Below are 20,667 nucleotides of genomic sequence, written 5' to 3'. Positions count from 1 at the left end.
AAAATGTCTGTTGCATTCTGGGTGTTTTTACAAACTCACCCTGCTGCATGGCGGCGTCATCGTCACTTCAGCTCGGATCTCACTGTTGTGTTGAGTTTTCTTTGGACTTTTTAACCATTTGCTGGGTGGTTGGGCCAGAGTGGAGCCTCTGGAGCCTCTGGAACCTCTGGAACCTCTGGAACCTTTGGAGCCTCTGGAACCTCTGGAACCTCTGGAACCTTTGGAGCCTCTGGAACCTCTGGAACCTTTGGAGCCTCTGGAGCCTCTGGAGCTTTGACCCATGGGCCTTAGTTTTAATACCCCCTGACCTAAACTCTTATTTTCTCAGATTATTGTACTTTCAGCTTTTCAGAACTCAAACATGCCTGATTTATCCGTGGTGTAAAGAATTTAACCACCGTCCTGCCAGGTGACTGCATAAGAACTGCACCTGTATTGTCTTAATATTAGTGCAATAGATGTTTGTTTGTATTTTTTCTTCACAGCTCCAGGTCTGTTTCACACTGAAACACACATTATTTAAGCGCTTTCTAAGGAGACGGTCGGAGGCGTCGCAGAGAACCTGCCACAGTTGTTGGATTTTGGGTTTTGCAGTGTCGGTAGGATTTGGACGCTGACTCCATCGTGTCGAGGTCAGAATTCAGGGGTCGTACCATCTGTTGCTGGACCTTTTATTCCTCCAGTCCCTGTGGATTTATTTTTTTCTCGGGAGTTGTTGGTTAATTTCAGACACAGCAGATGCTTACCTGCTGGCATTTGATGAATACGAAGCAGCCTTGTAAAGGATTAAAATACACGTCACCTTATTTTGGTTGTGACCCCCGTGGACTGAAGAGTACAGCTGTACTTCCAGTCATACTCCAAATGTCAAGAGGGAAATACTTTCCATTTAGAACTGGTCATGTGGCTTTACTTTTATTATCTGACTTTTATTTAACGATGCCGTTAAAAGAAGGAAAACACAAGTTAGTACACATTTGTGGAGGAAAAAGTTCAAACCATAAACAAAGAAAACATTGAGTTTCTTAAATAAAGGAAATAAACAAACTTGAATGAATACTATGTAATAGTGAGAGTATATGTGGCTTAACGTGTCACAGATAAAAATCCATGTAGCATCGAGTTGACGTGTTAAAATGTTGAAATCCTGAAGGTGGTGTCAGTTTATCAAGCGTGTTGGGAGGAGTGAGACGGGCGATCACACTTCTGTTCATGAATATCCAGCTACTACAAGCTTCTCTTGTGATCGATTAAAATGATCAACGTTGCTCTAATATGATTAGAATTCTGCAACCTGCAGCTCTTTAGTTCCTCTATTGGTTCTCTGAAGCCTTCTGGAAATTATATGTGGAACAATTTTCATCTTATTATTGTTTTTTTTTTTTTTATTTTATTTGCAAACCTCGCTTGTTTACAAAAAGACTCTCCTGGTTAAAATGGTTAAAAAGGCTAAAATTGCTTAAAGCGCTATTTTAAAAAGGCTGCAAATGGCCAACATTGCCAAAAACTAGAAACTTAGAAATTGTTAGGATTGTGGGATAAAAAAGCCAGAACTGTCAAGAATGGAGCAAAAATAGTTAAAATGGTAAAAGTGGCTGGAAAATAAATGGCCAAAAGTCAAAATTGCTATAACGGTAAAACAGGCTAATAAAACATTAAAACTGCATAGTTGCATAAAACAACTTTACAAAGTGTGTGATCTTTTCTGGTTAAAGTAGATTTTGTGGCCCCAGGAGAATGTTTCGGGGGTGGACAGCGACACACTGGTCCCTCTTCCTAAAGCAAGTCAATGGTTTTCTGGTTCGAGTTCTCAGTTCTCACCTCCTGCAGGAAGTTAGGAGGATTTTGTCTGACTTGAAGATCGGTGACAGTTTGAATAGAATGTGTTGAGAGTTCATGTCTTTTTTCTTGTTAGCCCCCCCCCCCCCCCTCACCTCTTGTTGAGACAGCGGCTGCCCCCCCCCCCCCCCCCGGCCTGGATCTGTCTGTGTGCTCCGGCTCACGTAGACACCCTCCTGGAAGAGCATTGTTTGTGCCGCTGTGGAGCGTTTCAGACTAATTCAGAGTTCAGCTCGAGTCCAGTCCAGGCTCCAAGGTCAACGCCGGCTTTTTATTTTTTTAAGTTCATGAAAGCGCGTGTGTTACTACAGTTCACATATCACTGATTTGCTGCTTTATCAAGGGATTAAATCTCTCCTCCATCCTTTTATTAATGGTACACGTTTACACACACACACCCACACACACACACACACAAATAAAATCCCCGATGGCATTTTAAGTCCCGTCTTGGATTGTTGCTGCTGCACTAATCTGCTCTGCGGTTTCATTATGTTCTGTACAAATGATGTGCTCGCTGATTACTCAGCTGATTTCACTTCCCACCCCCTGGCATCCGGCCTGGCTCGCTAAAAAGACCTTGATACAAAAGGAGAGGGAGAGATGGCTAATCGGGACGTCGGGCCCGGGTGTCCGACAGGGTCTCGCCTGGTTAACTTACTAATTGCGTGTTTCAATAACTGCTAAATTGGAAGTGACATAGTGCTGCCTGCCGTTTGTCCCCGTGGCTGCATGGGTTACATAGCTTCCTCTTTCTTTTCCTTTTTTAAACTCCTTTTATTGTGTTTGCGGACGAGTGTGAGCGAGGATCTGCTCCGAGGCTCAAAGATTAATGTTGAAGGTGAACGTGGTGCGACTCCTGACGTGTTGGCTTCAAGCCAGAGCACTCGGCTGATTGAACGAGCGGTGCAGCAGAGGAGAGGGCCGTCCGGCAGGGACGAGGGGGAGACGGGGCGTGATGGTGACACCAGCTTCTTTTTTTGGGGGTGGGGGGGGTGGGGGGTCATTCATGTGTAATCTGGCTGCTGTGCAAACAGCTGCAATCTTCAGCTGCATCCTGAGCGACCGTGCATGTGCTTTACTCCTCTTGATAAACTGGCTGCTGTTGCTTTAATTGGACCTTAGCCTTCAGCCTGCGGCGGGTTTTATTGACTGTAATATGTGGGTCGAGGCATCGGGTGTCCTTTTGTCACCAGACTGAGGAACAGATGACGCCCTTATGTGAACGGCATCCGTGCACAGAGAGTCATATTGGCACATAGAGAATGTTGATATTAATTTACATTTCTACAGTCTTTCTGTGGGATTCTCTCCAGACCGGCCAATAAAAGCTCAAACTTGAACTTGCGAAGGGATTTTTGAAGCAGCTTTTTTGATAAAGTTTTTTTTTTGCAGCATTTGAAGCTCGGCTTGTTGTCACGTTTACTGTTATTTGGCGGAAAACTTTTTAATAAACTTGATTAAATAGTTTACCTTTTTGGAAATCAGCAGAATGCATGTGTTTTCAGTAATTATATGTAGAGTTTTAATTCATAATGTGTAAAATGTAGTCGATGGTATGTAAGATAATGTGGTAAATACTGTGATGGCACATAGTTTTTTTTTTTTTTTTTTTTTTTTTAACATAGCTGTACACTGTATGAATGAGATCCCTGTATAATTCATGCTCTCCCTCTGCTGGGACAGTGTGTGAATGGGAGTGTAGCTTCATGTTGAGGAACTCGATCTGTGTCGCTCCAGGTGGTGGAAATTCTACCGGCATGACCCTCAAACCCCCAGGAGGCCAGGTCCGTCTTTGTTGATGGATAAGAAAGTGGGTTTGATCAGAACAAAAGTCTCCATGTTGAGAAAGTTCACATCGCCTGAAGCGTAAATCACTTTCCTGATTAAACATATTACAATTCCCAGCCGAGCCGTCGGCCATTTAGTTCCAACATGGCTCATTGCGTCGACGTTTGTTGGGCTATTTGGATTAGTTTTGTTTATGTAAAGTTGTGAATCTCGCTAGTAATGAGCTGCAGTCAAATACATTTTGCAGTCGATTTGTTTGTCGGAGCCACACAATGCATGTTCTACCACTGGAACGCTTGTTTGTATGCCGTCTGTGTGAGAAACATGCATGTGTGGGACGAGCTGCAGAGCTTTCTATGCCCGTTTAAAAAAGAATTTGCCATTTCTACTCTGCCATTACCAAACTTTTCTTCACTGCAGACTCTTCGTTTTGAGCTCATGGAACTCATGAATGCATGTTTGTTACAAACGTAACATTGTTCAAGTGAGATGCGTCACAAAGTGTTGCAACAAAAATACAATGTCGTGACAACATGTTGCAATTTGTTGCAATATGTTGTTACATTTTGTACACAGTTCACAAAACTGCATATTTTGAATGCCTGTGGCTGCAGCTGATGATCAGATCTCCCTCTCCTCTTAAAACTTGTCACAAATGAGAAAAAAAAATAAAAAATTAAGCAATAAAATGTCTTTTTTTGTGTGTGGTTTCATTATGAAAATTCCAATTTGCATGTTTTTTTGCTCAATAATCAGCCAAACAAACTTCAGTGGAAAGCTGCGGTCCAAGAGAGTCCTGAGGAATTCAGATTCCGGGGTGGTTTTCTTCACTCTGTGTTTCTCTTTGTGTTTCTGTGTGCAGTTTGTTTCCTCGCTGCCCCCGGTGGGATCCCCAGCTTTACGTTGGCCTTCACCCTGAACCCTCCAGCCCCGTTCAAGCTGTCCCACCCTGCCTCCTCTCCCTCCTCTGCCTCTCCCGGAGCCTCCCTTTCTCCTTCCTCCTGGCCCCCACAGGCCCGGCTGGACTCCCAGCCAGCCTTCTCCCTCCATGAGGGGCCGGGGGAGGCGGCGGGGTCCCTGGATGTGGACCCCCGCACTTTCCAGCTCCATGCGTCGGAGAGCCTCAGAGACCTGGGACAAATACTCCGTCGTGATGTGTCAACACTAACAGGCAGGTGGCCTTTTCTTTGATCAAAACAACAGAATGTACATCTAAAAACATAGATCGCACTGATTTATTGTAGTGTTGCACATTTGCCAGCAGGGGGCAGTGTGGCACTGGAGATGGCAATGGGGACATTTTTGATTCTTAAAAAAAGCTGATATTGTTGTTTTTTTTCATCCAAAAACTTCTTCACTTCACACATATACTTTTATATATTTATATATTATGCTTTCTTTTTTTAAATACATACATATGCACCTTCAGATCTTTGCTCAGACCTCCCAGAGCTGGAGATAGTGAGCCTCCTCTCCGAGGGCCAGCCCAGCTACACCCTGCGAGCAGACAGTGTGTTCGGGTACGACAATGAAGACTGGCTGCAAACCCCTCTGCTGCCCCCAGAGGTCGTCCTGGGACTCACGCGTGAGCAGATTGAAGAGACACTCAAGTACTTCTGTGAGTACCGTCTTACTTCCAATAGAGACGTGTTGAGATGGAGGAGGTGGTGGGCTCAGTCTCTGTAATATAAAATGCAAAATCAGTCGAGGATCACGTAAAAGACGTGCAGGTTTTTTTTTAAATGAAATTTTCATTCTGTTCAAACAATTGACAACAAACATTTTTAACTAGTTATCTGTTAAAGTTTAATACGATCTATAGCAAGAGTGCTTCATCATAATCAAGTTTCCATGTAAGAAGCTCATCTCGTTTAAATCATTACCCATAATGCACCAGATAATTGTATCATCATCTACAGTGTTCAGATCACTGCAGGTAAAGTTGAACTTTTATCAACAATAAGTGTATTTATTCATAAAAGAAGGAAACATTAAACATCCAACTGTTAGAAAACGGCATGACGAAAACATGTGAAGCTCGTGGAGCAATCATTTCTTTACACGTTGGTTAAATACAGTAGGAACTGAAAATGAACTGAGTGAGATGTAGAGGATAATCTCTGTCGGTCAGGTGAAGTCCCACATTTGCGAGTCACAGGTGTCAAATGTCACCAAGCCGATTACGCCGTCGTCCGTTGGCTTCCAGCAGCTTCCGCTGAGGTTTCGCAGACGGCGGTCTGACATCACGGTGACATTGTTGGCCTCGTCAGTCGCTGCAGCAGTCCCAACCCAGGTGATAATTAGGTCGTTGTCCAGACGCGTGCATCACAGTCAGAGTGATCGTATTGGCTGCCTTTAGTTACCGGCTTGATCGGTGCTTGTATAGAAAATAACATCGTGATGATGTTAGTTATTGTTGGTCACTTCAAGGATTTAACTTGTGTTTTAGACACAGATTATGTACCGGTACTCCAGTGTTTTGTTTGGGGTTCATTTGCACAACCTCCGAGTAGATTTAAGAGGTTTTATTAATGGAAACATTTAAACAACAGCTGGATCTTTTTGGTGTAGCCAGTTTCTATTTCCTACCACTGAACCTCTGGACAGGAGTCACCTCCCCAGAGCTTCTTCAAGGGTACTGAATATTACGAGGATCTGTGATCAGGAAACGCTGGTACGCATATGAAAATTAACAAAGCCCATCAAGTTGTCCGTTCCTCCTGAACACCTTCATGCACATAAGAAGAAAAGGCTACTAGATTGTCAGGTTGTGTCCTCGTATTGCTCGATAGGCCGTTCCTCACAGGCGCCAAGCCTCTTGTTGTTATCAGGAGCATGAATGACTAAACGGATCCGTGCAGATTGGGACACTCTGCAGGGAGTGGCTCTTTAGCTGCTGGCATATGGTGTTGTTTAACGTCGTCTCGTCTGGAACCCACAGCTCAGATGCTCCGATTTTGCAGGTGTCCAGTTGATTATTGAAACACTTTTCTCCCCTTTCTTTACCGTGTTTGGGGGGTTTATTTACTCCAAAATAGGGTTTACAATATAAAGCTCATACTGTGGTACCAGGCTGTGTCTGAATTAGATTTAATAATTGTTTAAATTTGGGAACTATAGAAACTAGTGAGATTTTACCTCACACATCTATTGAATAATAATAATCACCAGTTTGAAGAGCTCAACCTTTCAGTGAGTTACGTTTAGGATTAAATTGACGTATTCAGACACAAACCGTATATCCAGACACATTAAAAAAAAAAAAAAAAAAAAAATCACAAAAGAATGCTAATAAGTAATAAACACACAAAAACAGTTTTGTCCTGTTGTGAATATATTTGTAATGTTTTATGAATTAATTATTAAAATAATGGTTGCATTTATTTTTACTGGTAGATGATTCTTGCAACGATTTGTAGTCGGGTCGTCGTAGCAATAACTTATTAACTCCCGCTGTCTGTCATTTTCCCAAAAGACTTGCTTTTAACCCCAAATTCCAGGTTTGTATTCTGCAATGCGTGCAGGGAACACAAATGTGTTTGTCCAAACGGTGAGAGTTTGCTCTGGGATGTCTATCGCGTGCAGCATTTGACCTGCAAGGAGCCCGTCTGTGGGTGCAAAATGAATGCGGATGTAAATATTTGATTGGATAGGAAACTGCTGCTTCTGGGGTAGCGACTGGAAAGACGCAGGACGGACTTGTGCACCCGAGTACTTCAGTCCGACGAACAAAGAAGGGAAAAAAAATTCAACTTCATCATGAATATTTAATGACAAGTCAATTCATTGGTGTTGTATCATGTTTGTCTCTTTTTAGTGCAGGAAAATAACTGAATCCTCACAAAATGAGATTAGACTTCCTTTCACTAACAGGTCTGGTAGTGCATCAATGATTGATGCTGATGCTGCTCTCCACACTGGGGTGTCTCCTGGCTCGGTCAGACCCGGGTGGGCGTGGCTCCGTCTGCACCAGTTTCACACCGCCTCTCTCTGATGCGACGTATGTGTGTGTGTGTGTGTGTGTGGGGATTGAAGGCAGCCATTGGCGTTGGCGGAGCCTACCATCTCTCATCTCACGGGGGGTGGTTGTCTTTGTGCAGCATCCTTTTCAGCAGCATCGCCGCTTTCATCCTGAATTGACTTTTGGGCTGCGGCGGCGTTTTTCATCACCCTTTAGTCGTTGCACAAGCTCATTGTGAACGATATCGAGCTCCTGTGGCTTGTGGTTTAAGTGCGTCCCCTCCTTTACCCCTCCCCCCACTTCTTCCCTTCTTCTTACCCGGTAGTCCAACGTGGCCAGGTAAACGGAGGCAGGCATGACGACAGATGGCCCTTCCAGTCTGAGGGATTATATATTAACGCCAAGCAGCTCAGATTCCCCTGCGCACACACACACCCACACACACACCCACCCACACTCACACACGCATAGGTACATCCATTGCATGGGCTTGTGCACAGAGTCTTTTTGTCACTGCGTGTAAGCCAGCAGCATCATGCCGGAGACGGAGCTGATGCGCCAGAGCACATTCAACATGCAGTAATAGCCGGGGGGGGGAAAGAAAAAGGGATTTAACCTATGGAGGGAGAGACGGAGGGCAGTTTTTCTCCCGTCACCATGGAGGTGTGGAGCTCGTCGGCATCCGAGGAGGAGGAGGAACACAAGAGTGTTTCCAGTTTTGTTGGAGAAATAGTGGACGAGAAGAAGAGATGCCTTAACAGCAACAACAACAACAACAACAACAACAACAGCCTTTGTCGGGAGGTGACACAAGGTGAGATAAAGCAGGCTCATAAAGGCTTTCATGCTCAGAAATGGAGGGAAACGTTTAAAACAAAGTGAAGCGTTGTCGCCGTGGTGCGCAGGTTCACTGTGAGTGTGTTTCCTCTGCGGTGTGGACGGTGTGTGTTCGCTGTCCTTCCTGGGACATTGCAGCGTCAAGCTCCCGGTTATCTAAGCGCTTTAATACTTAAAAGGGTTCACTGTGTACCGCGGGCTGCTGTGATGTCATTGACGGTCCGTCACGTAAACAAACCCAATGTCTCTGTGTAGATTTAGTTTTCACATGAAACAACCCAGAGATGATTTCTGGAGTGTTTGCTCTTGTGAAGGTCAGAGAACTCACTCAGGCTGCAGTCGAGCTCTGTGCAGAAGCTGCTGCAGTATCGGGGAGAAATACAGTTAGAAATATAGTTTAATGCATTTTGGAGGATGGCGTCTTTATTAGATATTATTCTAATGACTTCAGCCATGCATTTAAATAAATAGTGCTTCTGTTTTATATTAAATCATTGACAGACTTGTTTCTCTTGGTAAGTTTGTAGCGCACACAGTTATTGTAGTCATTCACTAAATGATTGTTTTCAGGTTATGTAGATGCATTTGCTGATTGTCTGCTTTAATATTGTTGCTAATATCTGAAGGGAGTCCTCTGGTTCTCCTCTGGTTCTCCTCTGGTTCTCCTCTGTGCAGGACGCTCTTTGTCTACATGGGCATGTGCCTGGCACCTGCGCCAATACCGCAACATGGGCTCTAATCCAGCTCAACGGGACGCCGCGCAGATTTTTAGCTTTTCATGTCCGAGCATCATGCGGCATCGTCTCTCACAGGGACAGAACTAACATTTAAAATGACTTATTATTGAATTAATTTTTTTTAAGTCCAATATTCCTTGAAAATGTGCATTCATGTTCCTGTCACAATCTCTGGACACTTGACGTTGCATAGAAAAAAATGTTGAGAAGCATTTGAGTAAATTTCGGCTCCTGCTCCTCTGATCCGATGAGCATCTTCCGGACAATGGAGCTCAGTTTCTGTTCGATTGTTCTTGGAGCTCATCCATACCTGTCTGAGCCCCGCGGAACGTAACCGACGTCATAAGTATGCCTAAGTCAGCAGGGTTTATCCCCGGGACGGTATTAGGCTCGCAGTTCATTGTAAATGTCTGGATTTAGCTCAACCCCAGACCCTTTGACCTCGAGCTGCCATGGCGGCGCTGCTCCCCTTCATCTCCTCTGGGGGGGGGGGGGGGGGGGGTAGATCAGGTGCTGGACTACAGCTGCCGAGGCCTCTGGTGGGTGGTGCAGTCAGTTCATGGACTTGTTCATTTGAGTGCACATAAGCCTCCAAAGATGCGATGAGACGTCAATGTTGGCGTGATATCTGAAGGACAGACTCGCTACTGATGTCCAATCATTCCCAAAATCAAATCTAAATCTTGAACTGTACTTTAATATTCCGGGAACAAACCAAAATCAAATACTGTGAAGTATATGTGAAAGTTTGTCACAGAATATTTGGGATGTTTCTGCACTTTTGACTGCGCTTCACTATGTTGACTTGTTTGTTTAAGGCTTTTTTTTTTTTTTTTCCTGAACTCTTGCCATCAGTTCAGCTTTATCTTTTAGCACAGGCACCACAATCCACTCATCACAAAGGAGATGATCTATTATCCCATCAGCCATTGTCAATTTATAGTTTCGACTTTCGCCAGACTCTTAGCAGTTTGCTGTAATGTTGTAAATTATAACTATGAGCGAATTAGCTACTATTCATTGGTTCATTCATGTAAATCCATGGTGGTTTAAAAATCTAAGCCTGATTTAAAAGAAAAAAAAAAGGCTTGTTTACATTTAAATGCAGCCTTCCTGACGTCATTGGTCACGCTAAACTAAAGTCTCCACCATTTTGAGAAAGTGATTTTGACACTGAGCATCTATCACTTTTTCCTCTTTCACAAAATCGGCCAAAGAAAAGCACATTTTATGCCACAGGGGAAAATAATGGCACCGTGTTATTTATTTCTTTGTAAAGATGTAAAAAAAAAACCCAACAACAAACAAACAAAAAAACCTCCCATCTAAAAGTAAATGACCCGCGACTGCGACAGGCTTGATGTGTTATATAAGACGGGGCCAGAACTCGGTTCACTAACGGTGTTAAGGTGAGGCTATTTCCAGTAGGTTGATTAGACCAATCACTGTGTTTCCAGGCCAAATTCAGAAACAGCGATCTAATTACTTACTTACTTGCATTGCAACTTCCTCGTCAGCTGGGATTGGCTTCAGCGCCACCCTGAACACGATATGAGGGATTTAATGGATGGATCGTGACTTCTTATTTATTCAGTCCAGCTCCGCTTTTCTCTTGTAGCTTTTCATTCTCATGCAGGCAAATTTTGGCTAAAACTGTGGCGTCAGTGTGTTTTATGCAAACGTTGTAACATCCTCAGTAAACAAACATAGAAATTTGGATTACCAGAGAAATCCGTTTATTTATTTATTTGTTTTTAAACACGTGAACGGCTTTGATTTTAAAACGCTGCGCGCGTCAGAAATGGCAGCGGCCGAAGTGTCCTGAGTAATTTAACCTGTTAATCTCACCTCTGCTTTAACGGGGACATAAACAAACCATTCTCGGGGATGTAAACAAAGTTGCGGGTCACTGGCTCGTTGCGGTTATCCCCTCCAGGCTGTACGCGTCCCGCTGGTGTGAACTCCCCTGTCGGTTCGTTCCTGGCCGACTCTGCCGCCGAGCTATATCGGTATCCGAGAGAACGAGGTCTTTACTGGTGTCTTATCTGGGCTAACAGGGATCAAGCTAAGAGGATTTTATCTGGCTGACCACATGGAGATGTTGTGGAAACAAGAACATTGTCTTCGCTTGAAATAAAAATGTTCAATATTCATTCTGTTTTGGGGATTTGCTGTGCGAGAGCAGCATTTTTTTTTTCTTTCTAATTACCGCTATTAAAGGTGGATTCCTCATTCGTCATCGTGCCCTTCACATGAGCACATTGTTAAATCAATGCAAAAGTGCATCTCACACAGTGTTCTCTGGTACATATCAACAGTTTGCGTTGTCTGTGAAATCTGTGCCTTCCTCCAGTCACCAAAACCCTTCTCCACCCCCCCCCCCTCCCCCCCCAGTGCTGTGCTCGGACAGAGTGGGCCAGGTCACCAAGACGTATCACGACATCAAGGCCGTCACCCACCTGCTGGAGGAGGTAAGAGACGCAGACTCAAGAGGATTATACCGCCACCGTTTCTCGCACATTTCAAAAATGGCTGCTGAAATCTCAGCTCCAAAAACATCCAACATTCTGTTCGTTTCTGTCTTTGCAGAAGGAGCGGGATCTGGAGTTGGCGGCTCGCATCGGTCAGTCCCTCCTTAAGCAGAACCAAGAATTAACCACGCGCAACGAAATGCTGGACGAGCAGCTGGAAATCGCAAAGGAGGAGGTACAGACACACATTTATATCTGATCCGGGTTATTGATCCTCAACTGTTGAGCTCGAGTGACTTGAGTCTTCATTTCTTTATTTTTCTAGATTGCTCAACTCCGCCACGAGCTGTCGATGCGAGACGACCTCCTTCAGTTCTACGCGAGCACCGAGGAGCTGGAGAACGCCCAGGCGCAGTCGCCGTGAGTCTCACTCACTCAACCCCGACCCCAAAACATGGTCCTTCAGTTATGCTCCCATTGCAATGTGAGCTTCAGTTAGACATTTGTAAAAGATGCTTGGCCCCGAGCTGTTTGAGGAAACGTTTGGCCGAACTGGACTGATCCTCTTTGTCCTAAACACCATCAGCTGTCATCATGACTGATCATTAAACTGCCTTTTAACTGATTAATAATTAATAATGTAATAAGTTCATTAACAGGTCGTTTGCACATTGCTCTCTACATTGTTTTATATTTACTTGTTGAATTTCAGTTTATTTTGGGATTATTTTAGATTGTTAATTTTTTTTTTTATGGCCATGCATGTTTCTTAACGTTTTTCTTTCTTTATGTAGATTGAAAAGGAATGAATCCTGCAGTTCTCTCAGCAACTTTGTCCACTACGACTTCCTGCAGCAGAAACTGAAGGGATTAGAGGAGGAGAACCGCAAACTGAGAGTAGAGGTAAACCATTTCCCCCCGCTTGGAACCAAAACGGCTGATTTAGTGTCACGTGTGAAATCGAAGGTCGTAAAGGACTTTTAACGATATTCCATGTTTCGACGCGAAGAGAGCCGTCAGAATGTGCGATTTCTTTCACAAACCGTTGACTTTGAGGTCGTTTCTGCAGGCCAATGATCTGTCGACAGAGACGAGTCACTACGAGGAGCAGGAGCAGGAGCTGATGATGGTGTGCGTAGAAGAACTCTGTAAGTGTCTTTCGTCTCGGCCCGCTAACGGTCAACGGCAGGGCCGTCGCACTGGTGCATCACGGGACTTTTTGTGTTCCAGCGTCTGTCAACAAGCAGGTGGTGGACCTGTCCGAGGAGCTGGCGCGGAAGGTGGAGGATTCCCTCCGACAGCAGGAGGAGATCAGCTCCCTGCTCGCTCAGATCGTTGACCAGCAGGCTCGCTGTAAAGGGGTGAGGAACATCCCGCACCTCAGTGACGGTTCCACGCAAGAGACACCCAACTCACCTTGATTCCTCTCTGTCCCCTCGCAGCTCACGCATGAAAACGAGGAGCTGAATCAAACCCTGAGTGCGTCCCGCGAGAGCCAGCAAAAGCTTCGGTCTGAGGCGAGACCAATTCAATTTAACGCCGTATTCAAATTCAAATTGAGATCGTGGTGACTCATCGCCAGCTCAGTTCTGGCTTTCAGCCGCTCATCGGGTTTGTCTCCCTCTGCCTGCAGCTCAAGGACTTGCAGGACAAGTACTCTGAGTGCGAGGACATGCTCCACGAGGCTCGGGAGGACATCAAAAACCTGCGAAACAAGAGCCTGCCCAACAGCACGGTGCAGCGCTACACTGCGCTGGCCTCCGTCCTCCCCATGGACTCGCTGGCCGCAGAGATAGAGGGAACGTTCCGGAAAGGCCTGGACACCCCGGCTCCATCAGAGTACAAGTGAGTCTGTCCTCCTGCTCAGTAGTACACCGCCGCTTTCCCCTGATTTCACAATGGAGTGTTTATACTGGTTCTCTACTATGTACACTGGCTAATCTCAACCTGGTCCCACGAGTGAAAGTGAAGGATCGCAGCTGTGGAATACACACAAAGTTTTCTCTTACAACCTAAAATGTACTTTAAAACAAAACCAAAAAAAAAAGCAGTGTGAAATCATGTTTTTTTTCTGGTTTACACTTGAGTTGCTGAATTTTTCTGAGTTTTTGTGCATTTTCTATCAAAGTGTACAAAAAGGTAAACGCAGCATCCAGACAGAACCAGGTCATTGTCCATTCTCAGGCCTCCCTGACCTGCCCACGTCTCTCTTCTACACTATTTAACGTACAATACAGCTCGTACTAACGGTTAATAATAGAACCCCACGATGGGGTTACAGCCGGATTGATGGCGTCTTACAAACAAGATATTTCGGCATCAAGTCAGAAGCGTTCCATCGGGATTCCACGGCAAATGTGCAACGAGCTCCACAGACTTCAAGCTGTGTTGAATGAAGTCACAGTATAAGTGCAGGAGGGATGCATGAAGCTGAAAATGAAAATGTAAAATCCCTGTTCAACGAAGGAAAGTAACAAACAACGTGGACTCGATAATGTCTGCAAAGCGCCAGCAGCAGGGAATAACGGCGTGATAATCAGCCTTATAACATGAAGGGTTTGTCAGCTTGTGACTGTGTTTGCCTCCCAACCTCAGACGTACATCCTGGACTTTGCGAGGACGAGCATTAACCTCTGTCATTGCTGTCACCGTGTGTCTGCCGGGCAGGAATCACCCGTGGCGCGTGTTTGAAACGGTGAAGGTGGTGAACAAAGCCGTGCGTCTGCGGTCCCGCTGCCACTCGCCCGGCCTGCCGGGCTCCAGCCCCGTCTCCGTTCGGTCCAGCTGCAACAGCACGCCCCGGACCAGCTACTACGGCTCCGACAACGCCAGCGTCACCCTGGAGGACAAGCCCGGCGCCAGTCACGCCCAGAAAGAGGACAGCGGGTGAGCTGGCAGCAACCAGGGGCTTGAGAGGAAAGGTTCTGATGTGTGGGTGTTAACATGATCTCCTCCTCCTCTTCCTCCTCCTCTTCCTCCTCCCTCTTCCTCCTCCCTCTTCCTCCTCCTCCTCTTCCTCCTCCTCTTCCCCCTCTTCCTCTTCCTCCTCCTCCTCATCCTCCTCTTCCCCCTCTTCCTCTTCCTCCTCCTCCTCTTCCCCCTCTTCCTCTTCCTCCTCCTCCTCCTCCTCTTCCTCCTCCCTCTTCCTCCTCCTCCTCTTCCCCCTTCTCCTCCTCCCTTCTCTTCCTCCTCCCTTCTCCTCCTCCCTTCTCCTCTTTCTCCTCCTCTTCCTCTTCCTCCTCTTCCTCTTCCTCCTCTTCCTCCTCCTCCTCTTCCTCCTCTTCCTCTTCCTCCTCTTCCTCCTCTTCCTCTTCCTCCTCTTCCTCCTCTTCCTCCTCCCCCTCTTCCTCCTCCCCCCTCTTCCTCCTCCCCTCCTCCTCCTCCCTCTCTTCCTCCTCCCTCCTCTTCCTCCTCCCTCCTCTTCCTCCTCCTCCTCCCTCCTTCCTCTTCCTCCTCCCCGTCCTCCTCTTCGTCCTCCTCCCTCCTCTTCCTCTTCCCTCTCTTCCTCTCCCTCCTTCCTCCTCCTTCCTTCTCTTCCTCCTCCCCTTCCTCCTCCTCCTCCTCCCCCTCTTCCTCCTTCCTCCTCCCTCTCTTCCTCCTCCCTCCTCTTCCTCCTCCTCCTCCCTCCTTCCTCTTCCTCCTCCCCCTCCTCCTCCTCCTCTTCCTCCTCCTCCTGCCTCCGTCCTCCTCTTCGTCTTCCTCTTCCTCCTCTTCCTCCTCCTCCTCCTCCTCCCACAGTGCCGGTGGGCCGAAGCGTCTGGGCCAGCCAGGCACGCCGGGAGGCCAGGACCTGGAGGCGGCCCTGCGCAGCCTGTCCGCCCGGCAGCAGAGCCACTCCTCAGAGCGCCCCTTCTTCGACGTGGAGCGCGAGCGGAAGCTCCGCGCCTTGGCGGCAAACTGCGAGGACGGCGAAGGCTCCAGTGGCTTCCTCACGCCCAACGACAGCCTGACCTCCAGCCCGGCGGCGTCCACCGGCACCAACTACTCCAACGGGAGCTCGCGGCACTCCTGCGGCTCCTCGGGGGGGTCCAGGTCGTATCTGCCCGACCGTCTGCAGATCGTCAAACCTCTGGAAGGTAACGGCTTCAGGATTCACGCTGCCTTTTCTTCTTTTATGGAGTAAAACTTCCACACAAACGTTTAGAGGGCAACACTTTACCAGTAAATTGTTGTTGACTGATGTTTCTGCTGTTAAAACTTTCCAAACACTGTGGTGTGTATTTATATTATGACAAAAACTACAGAGGTGGTAACTGTTTATTACCACATTCTGGTATCTTCTTGCGTTTACCATTATTAGTTTTGAAGTAAATATATGGAGATGAATAAAATAGGTTAATATTTGGCAGACAGAGTTAAATATCAACATGATTCGCTCAATTCAGCGTCGTTTTATTCAGATTGTGCAAATAACAACACATTCAAAACAGAAGAAATAATCTAGAAAAACCCAACAAACCGACACGTGAACTCTTTTTTGAGTTTATCGATTTTGTGTTTGGAAAATGTTATTGAATTTGAACGACAAACCTCAAAGGAACGGACTCCAGTGATCCCAAGAGAAAGGATAACCATGATAAAATGACTCTTCTTCTGCAAATTTAGTCGAATTTGATATATTTGTTCAGTTAGTTTGACAATAAAAAGTGTTTTAAAAGCATGTTTAAAATCTATACGTGATTAAGATAAATAAGGAAAACCACTGATTTTATAAAATGTTCTAATATTCAGAAATACTGTTTGTTAATCATGTAAAAGCTATGGTTGTATTGAATCAAATAAAAAATGATTACATCTGTTTACAGGTAAGAAATATAAAATATAGGCAGATTTAAGAAAAAAATCGTAATTTAATTGTAGGAAAGAAAGTTTGTATTATATTTTTATTCATCAAGATGTTGACATTATCAGACGTGTCCATTTAACCCCACATATTTATAAAAACATGCTTTACTATTTCATATTCATTTATTACCTTATATGTTGATTTATTTGTGTTTGTGTTTGTGTCTATATATATATATATATATATATATATATATATATATTTATATATCAATCACCCTTTTAATAAATAACTGATAAGTTTCATGAAAAACAAATGAGAATATGTCAAAGCTGAACAATACTTGTGCAAATTGTTGTAACTCAAGAGGAAAAACAAGAAATGGTGGCTGTTTTCTTTATTTGTTTAAATCCTTGTGTTTGTTTCTGTGTGTTCAGGCTCGGTGACTCTCCACCAGTGGCAGCAGCTGGCCAAACCCAACCTGGGGGGCATCCTGCACCCGCGCCCCGGCGTCCTCACCAAGGACTTCCGAGAGCTGGAGGTGGACATCCAGCACGTGTACAGCCTGAACGACCTGGAGGAGGACGAGCCCGACCTCTCTCAGCTGTCTGGGGCTCACGGCTTCGGTGAGTCCAGACACTCGGGGTTCAAGGTGCTTCGCCTGAGGCCGACGCCTCCTCTGTGGTCCCGGTAGACGTGAGCGTGTTTGAGCCCGGCGGGTAGCTTTAATGTGCGTTTCTCCCTCCGTGACCTCACAGTCTCCTCATCGGGTCCTAACCTCCCCCAGACCTCCCCCACACATACCATCACCACCTGCCAAGTCCTGCAACCCCCCCTCCTCATCTCCTCCTTCTCCGCTAGGTAAGAACTGACTTCCTGGAGACGTCGTTCACGTGTGCGTGTGTGTGTGTGTGTGTGTTCACCCAGTCATCTGGGACCGGGTCCAGTATTAATTTAGATAAAGGAAATCTTTTCACCTTCTGTTTTTCTGAGTTAACGAAACACTCCAACAGAGCAGGATGAGCTTCTCCTGTGTTTCCCTTCTGCTTCCTGCAGGAACCAATAGGAACACTGGATGGTGACGTAGCATGAGCAGCACATAGCTGGAACGTAGCCACACATGAGTAGATCAAGGAATTGCTTATATTACAGGATCCTACAATCACGACTGACCCGCAGCATAAAAGAAAGCCAACTAACATCAACAAACTTTTTTTTATTTTTGCAAAAGTTCCATTTTTATTTACTACAAATAAATCCAGTTGCATTTCAGTCGCTTTTCTTCAAACAGGACTCATAGCCTGAATGTGAGCTGCTTGAGAGTCTTTCATGTTTAGTTTTGTAGCAGGTCTTTTTAACACATCTTCTCCATGAGTGGAACATCCGCTGCTGTACTTGATCCAAACCCACAAAGTGCAGCGCCAGCAGCAGTAACCGTCTCAATCCTCGCATGTTCTGAGCCCAACAAGCACACATTCACTTTTATTTCTTTAATCCAGAAGATCTCTTCTCTTGCGTGACTGTGGTGTGATTCTTCAATCTGACGCTTTTTTTTTTCTTAACAGCCCCGATCTCCCTTTTTTTCACAGTTTGCCGACTTGATGAAGCAGTTTTGTGTTTTCACAGTGACGACTGACCCTGATCTGTGTCCTGCAGCCGCCCTCGCTTTCTTTCTCTGAACTTTTTCTCTCTCTCTCTCTTTTTTTTTTTTTTTTTACTTTCTCAGCGGCAAAAAGCGTCTCTCGAGGCTCTTTCTCCGATATTAGAAGGAGCCGTCGGGGCAAAGTAAGAGCACGGTGTCGTGGAAGCATGATTTAATGGCTTCAATAATAGCGGCTGACGCACATGGAAACATTTGTTTAAACCAGTGGGGGGGGGGGGACCGCTGGTTTAAATAAATGACATCTTTATTAACACATGAAACAAATCAAAAGATAAATATTTATGCACCAATTTCCCGTTCATCCATTTTCTGTGATTCTTTATCCAAGTTGGCCCGTTAAAGCAGTGATTTACAACCAGGAGGACTGAACCAGAGATTCTCTGGGGGGGGGGGTCGTGAAGCCCTCCAGATTTTTTAGGGTGTATAACATTACTTTGTTGTTAAAAATAACATTCAATTAATTTGTCAACAAGCCAGTTTACACAAAGGTAAGCTGGCGACGTCGGCAGCGGGAGAAAGAATCTGTCAAAAGAAAAGAGTGGAACGACAGAATTACACAGAATCTGGTTTAACTGAAGCGACGGACAGAATTGGAGCCGAATTCATCTTTTGTGGTGAAAAACTGACAGTTTGAAACGCCAGAGTTTGAACCCCGAGGGTTTGTCCTCAGAGAAAAAGGAAGTCGTAACAAAAACATATTACATAATGTGGTATATTAAGAGTCTGTCAAAGTCTTTTATTTATAAAGTTTCCAATTTGATTTTAGACACAAACAGTGAAATAAATCACTGTCTTGACCTCCGTCCAGCTTCTTTCACCTGTTCTCTTATTAAATAATAAACTTTATGAGCTCACGGAACCATTTAACTCATTCACATTGCTCTAACACATTCATGCCGTTCGGCTCGTTTCTTCGCTCTTTTGTTGATGTTTGAATGTTTCGTCTTCTTCTAAAGATTTTCTGCTGGGATGTTCAGCGACTCGCCTCAACTAACCCCGTCGGTCCCTGACGTGGCGACGCCCTCCGTCTTAACGCCCGTCTTCTCTTCTTGGGTTTCAGCCTTCACTCTTGCGGCATGTCATCTTGTCGGAGCTGTAAGCACGTGAGCACCTCGCCTCCCCCCCGCCGCCAGCGTCACCTCGGCTGGGGAGGAGGCCCCGCCCCCGCCACACCGAGCACCACCTCCACCACCACCACCTCCACCTCCACGCCCTCCACCTCCACGCCATCGCTGGGACTCCTGCGGCTGCTGCAGGAGCGCGGCATCTCCGCTTCTCCCCGCCCACACCGTCACCTGCACGACGGCCATCGTGCAAAGCCTCCGCCCTCCACCGTCCAGGTCGGCGGCGGAGGAGGAAGCATTTTTAGCCTGAACTTGGTGGAGAAGCTCCAGGGCCTGGGGCTGCACCGGGTGGCGGCCTGGGGGGCCGCGGACCGCCGTGGCGGAGAGGGGGAATCTGTCCGGCACCCTCCAGAGGAGTGACGCGTCCCACCTCTGACTCCGTCCTCCACGAAGCCACGCGAATCCCTCCGCAGCGCGGTAGAGCCATACGGAGTCGTCTCAGTTAGTAGCTGGTGTGTGTGTGTGTGAGAGAGAGTGTGTGTGTGTGTGTGTGTGTGTGTGTGTGTGTGTGTGTGTGTGTGAGACTTCTTCATCTCAGGACAGACACCTCATCACCGGCCTGTTCGACTTGCACATTTCTTCTTTTTACACACAAAAAAAGAAAACTTGGCATCTTTTTATACTATTTTTGAATGTAATTTTACAACTTCTCCCATCACTGGTTTTAAAACCTCACAAGCTCTTTAGTTTTTTTTTTTTTTTTTTTTTTTAGTTTCCAATGTGAATCATCAGCAATGTGTAAATAGTGTTTGTTGTTTAAGGCTAAAAAAGAAAAAAAAGAAGACTACATGCAGTAGGTTGCTGTTAGAACCACCACCCAAACCGATGCTGTCACACTGAAACTCATTGAAATGCACTGAAAACACCCGTCGGTCTCCTTAAAGCTCCTCAGTGAAGAAAAACAAACACGGCCGTGAAGTGTGACTCCTGAACCGTCCTCTGGGCCGAGACTCACCTCAACCAAACCCTTCTGCATCAAAAGCCAGCGACTGGGAATATATACCTTTTTTTTTTTTTTAATGTTATTCAGAAGCAATACGTGGCACTGGTTGTATCTTTTGCTCCTTGTACAGGTCTTGCTGTGTATTTATTGTCATCAGGAACTACGACACTGCTGGGATCCGAGTCCCGCCGGGCCTTCAAAGTGATGCCCGGAGGGAAATGTTATTTAATAAATAAGCGTAGAGACGAGGCGTCTTATTTAAGCGGCATGTGTGTTTCTGAACAATCAAACTGTAGCAAAAAAAGAAGAAGAAGAAATAAACAAAACAAAGTGTAGGATACTGTGGACTTAAAAGGGAAGAAGTCGTAAAGAAAATCAACCAAACTGTTTTTTCTCTGCACTGCTGTTTGCTGTCGTCGGCGTCCAGCTGTACGTGTGACGAACCTGTGAATAAAACCTTTCCATGCAGAACGCTTGAGAAACCTCATTTTGGCTCCATCTGCTCAATCAAATCA

General features: G+C 45.8%; 1 protein-coding gene across 1 annotated transcript; it reads left to right on the top strand.

The window, feature by feature from the left end:
• Positions 1 to 3,599: 3,599 nt before the first annotated feature.
• On the top strand, positions 3,600 to 20,623 carry hap1 (huntingtin associated protein 1; the record flags this gene model as incomplete). The annotated part of the gene is made up of 16 exons (XM_080516325.1): positions 3,600 to 3,621; positions 4,493 to 4,801; positions 5,060 to 5,248; positions 11,560 to 11,636; positions 11,755 to 11,871; positions 11,962 to 12,056; positions 12,431 to 12,539; positions 12,706 to 12,784; positions 12,867 to 12,997; positions 13,079 to 13,153; positions 13,270 to 13,481; positions 14,304 to 14,522; positions 15,375 to 15,712; positions 16,860 to 17,048; positions 17,181 to 17,283; positions 19,146 to 20,623. The coding sequence occupies 16 exons, from the start codon at positions 3,600 to 3,602 to the stop codon at positions 19,567 to 19,569; spliced, it is 2,688 nt and encodes an 895-aa protein (XP_080372451.1). The 3' UTR covers positions 19,570 to 20,623.
• Positions 20,624 to 20,667: the final 44 nt, after the last annotated feature.

This window comes from Blennius ocellaris, assembly GCF_963422515.1.
Source record: "Blennius ocellaris genome assembly, chromosome: 3".
In the NCBI taxonomy this organism is placed as follows: Eukaryota; Metazoa; Chordata; class Actinopteri; order Blenniiformes; family Blenniidae; genus Blennius; species Blennius ocellaris.
This window is presented reverse-complemented; position numbering and strand designations above follow the sequence as displayed.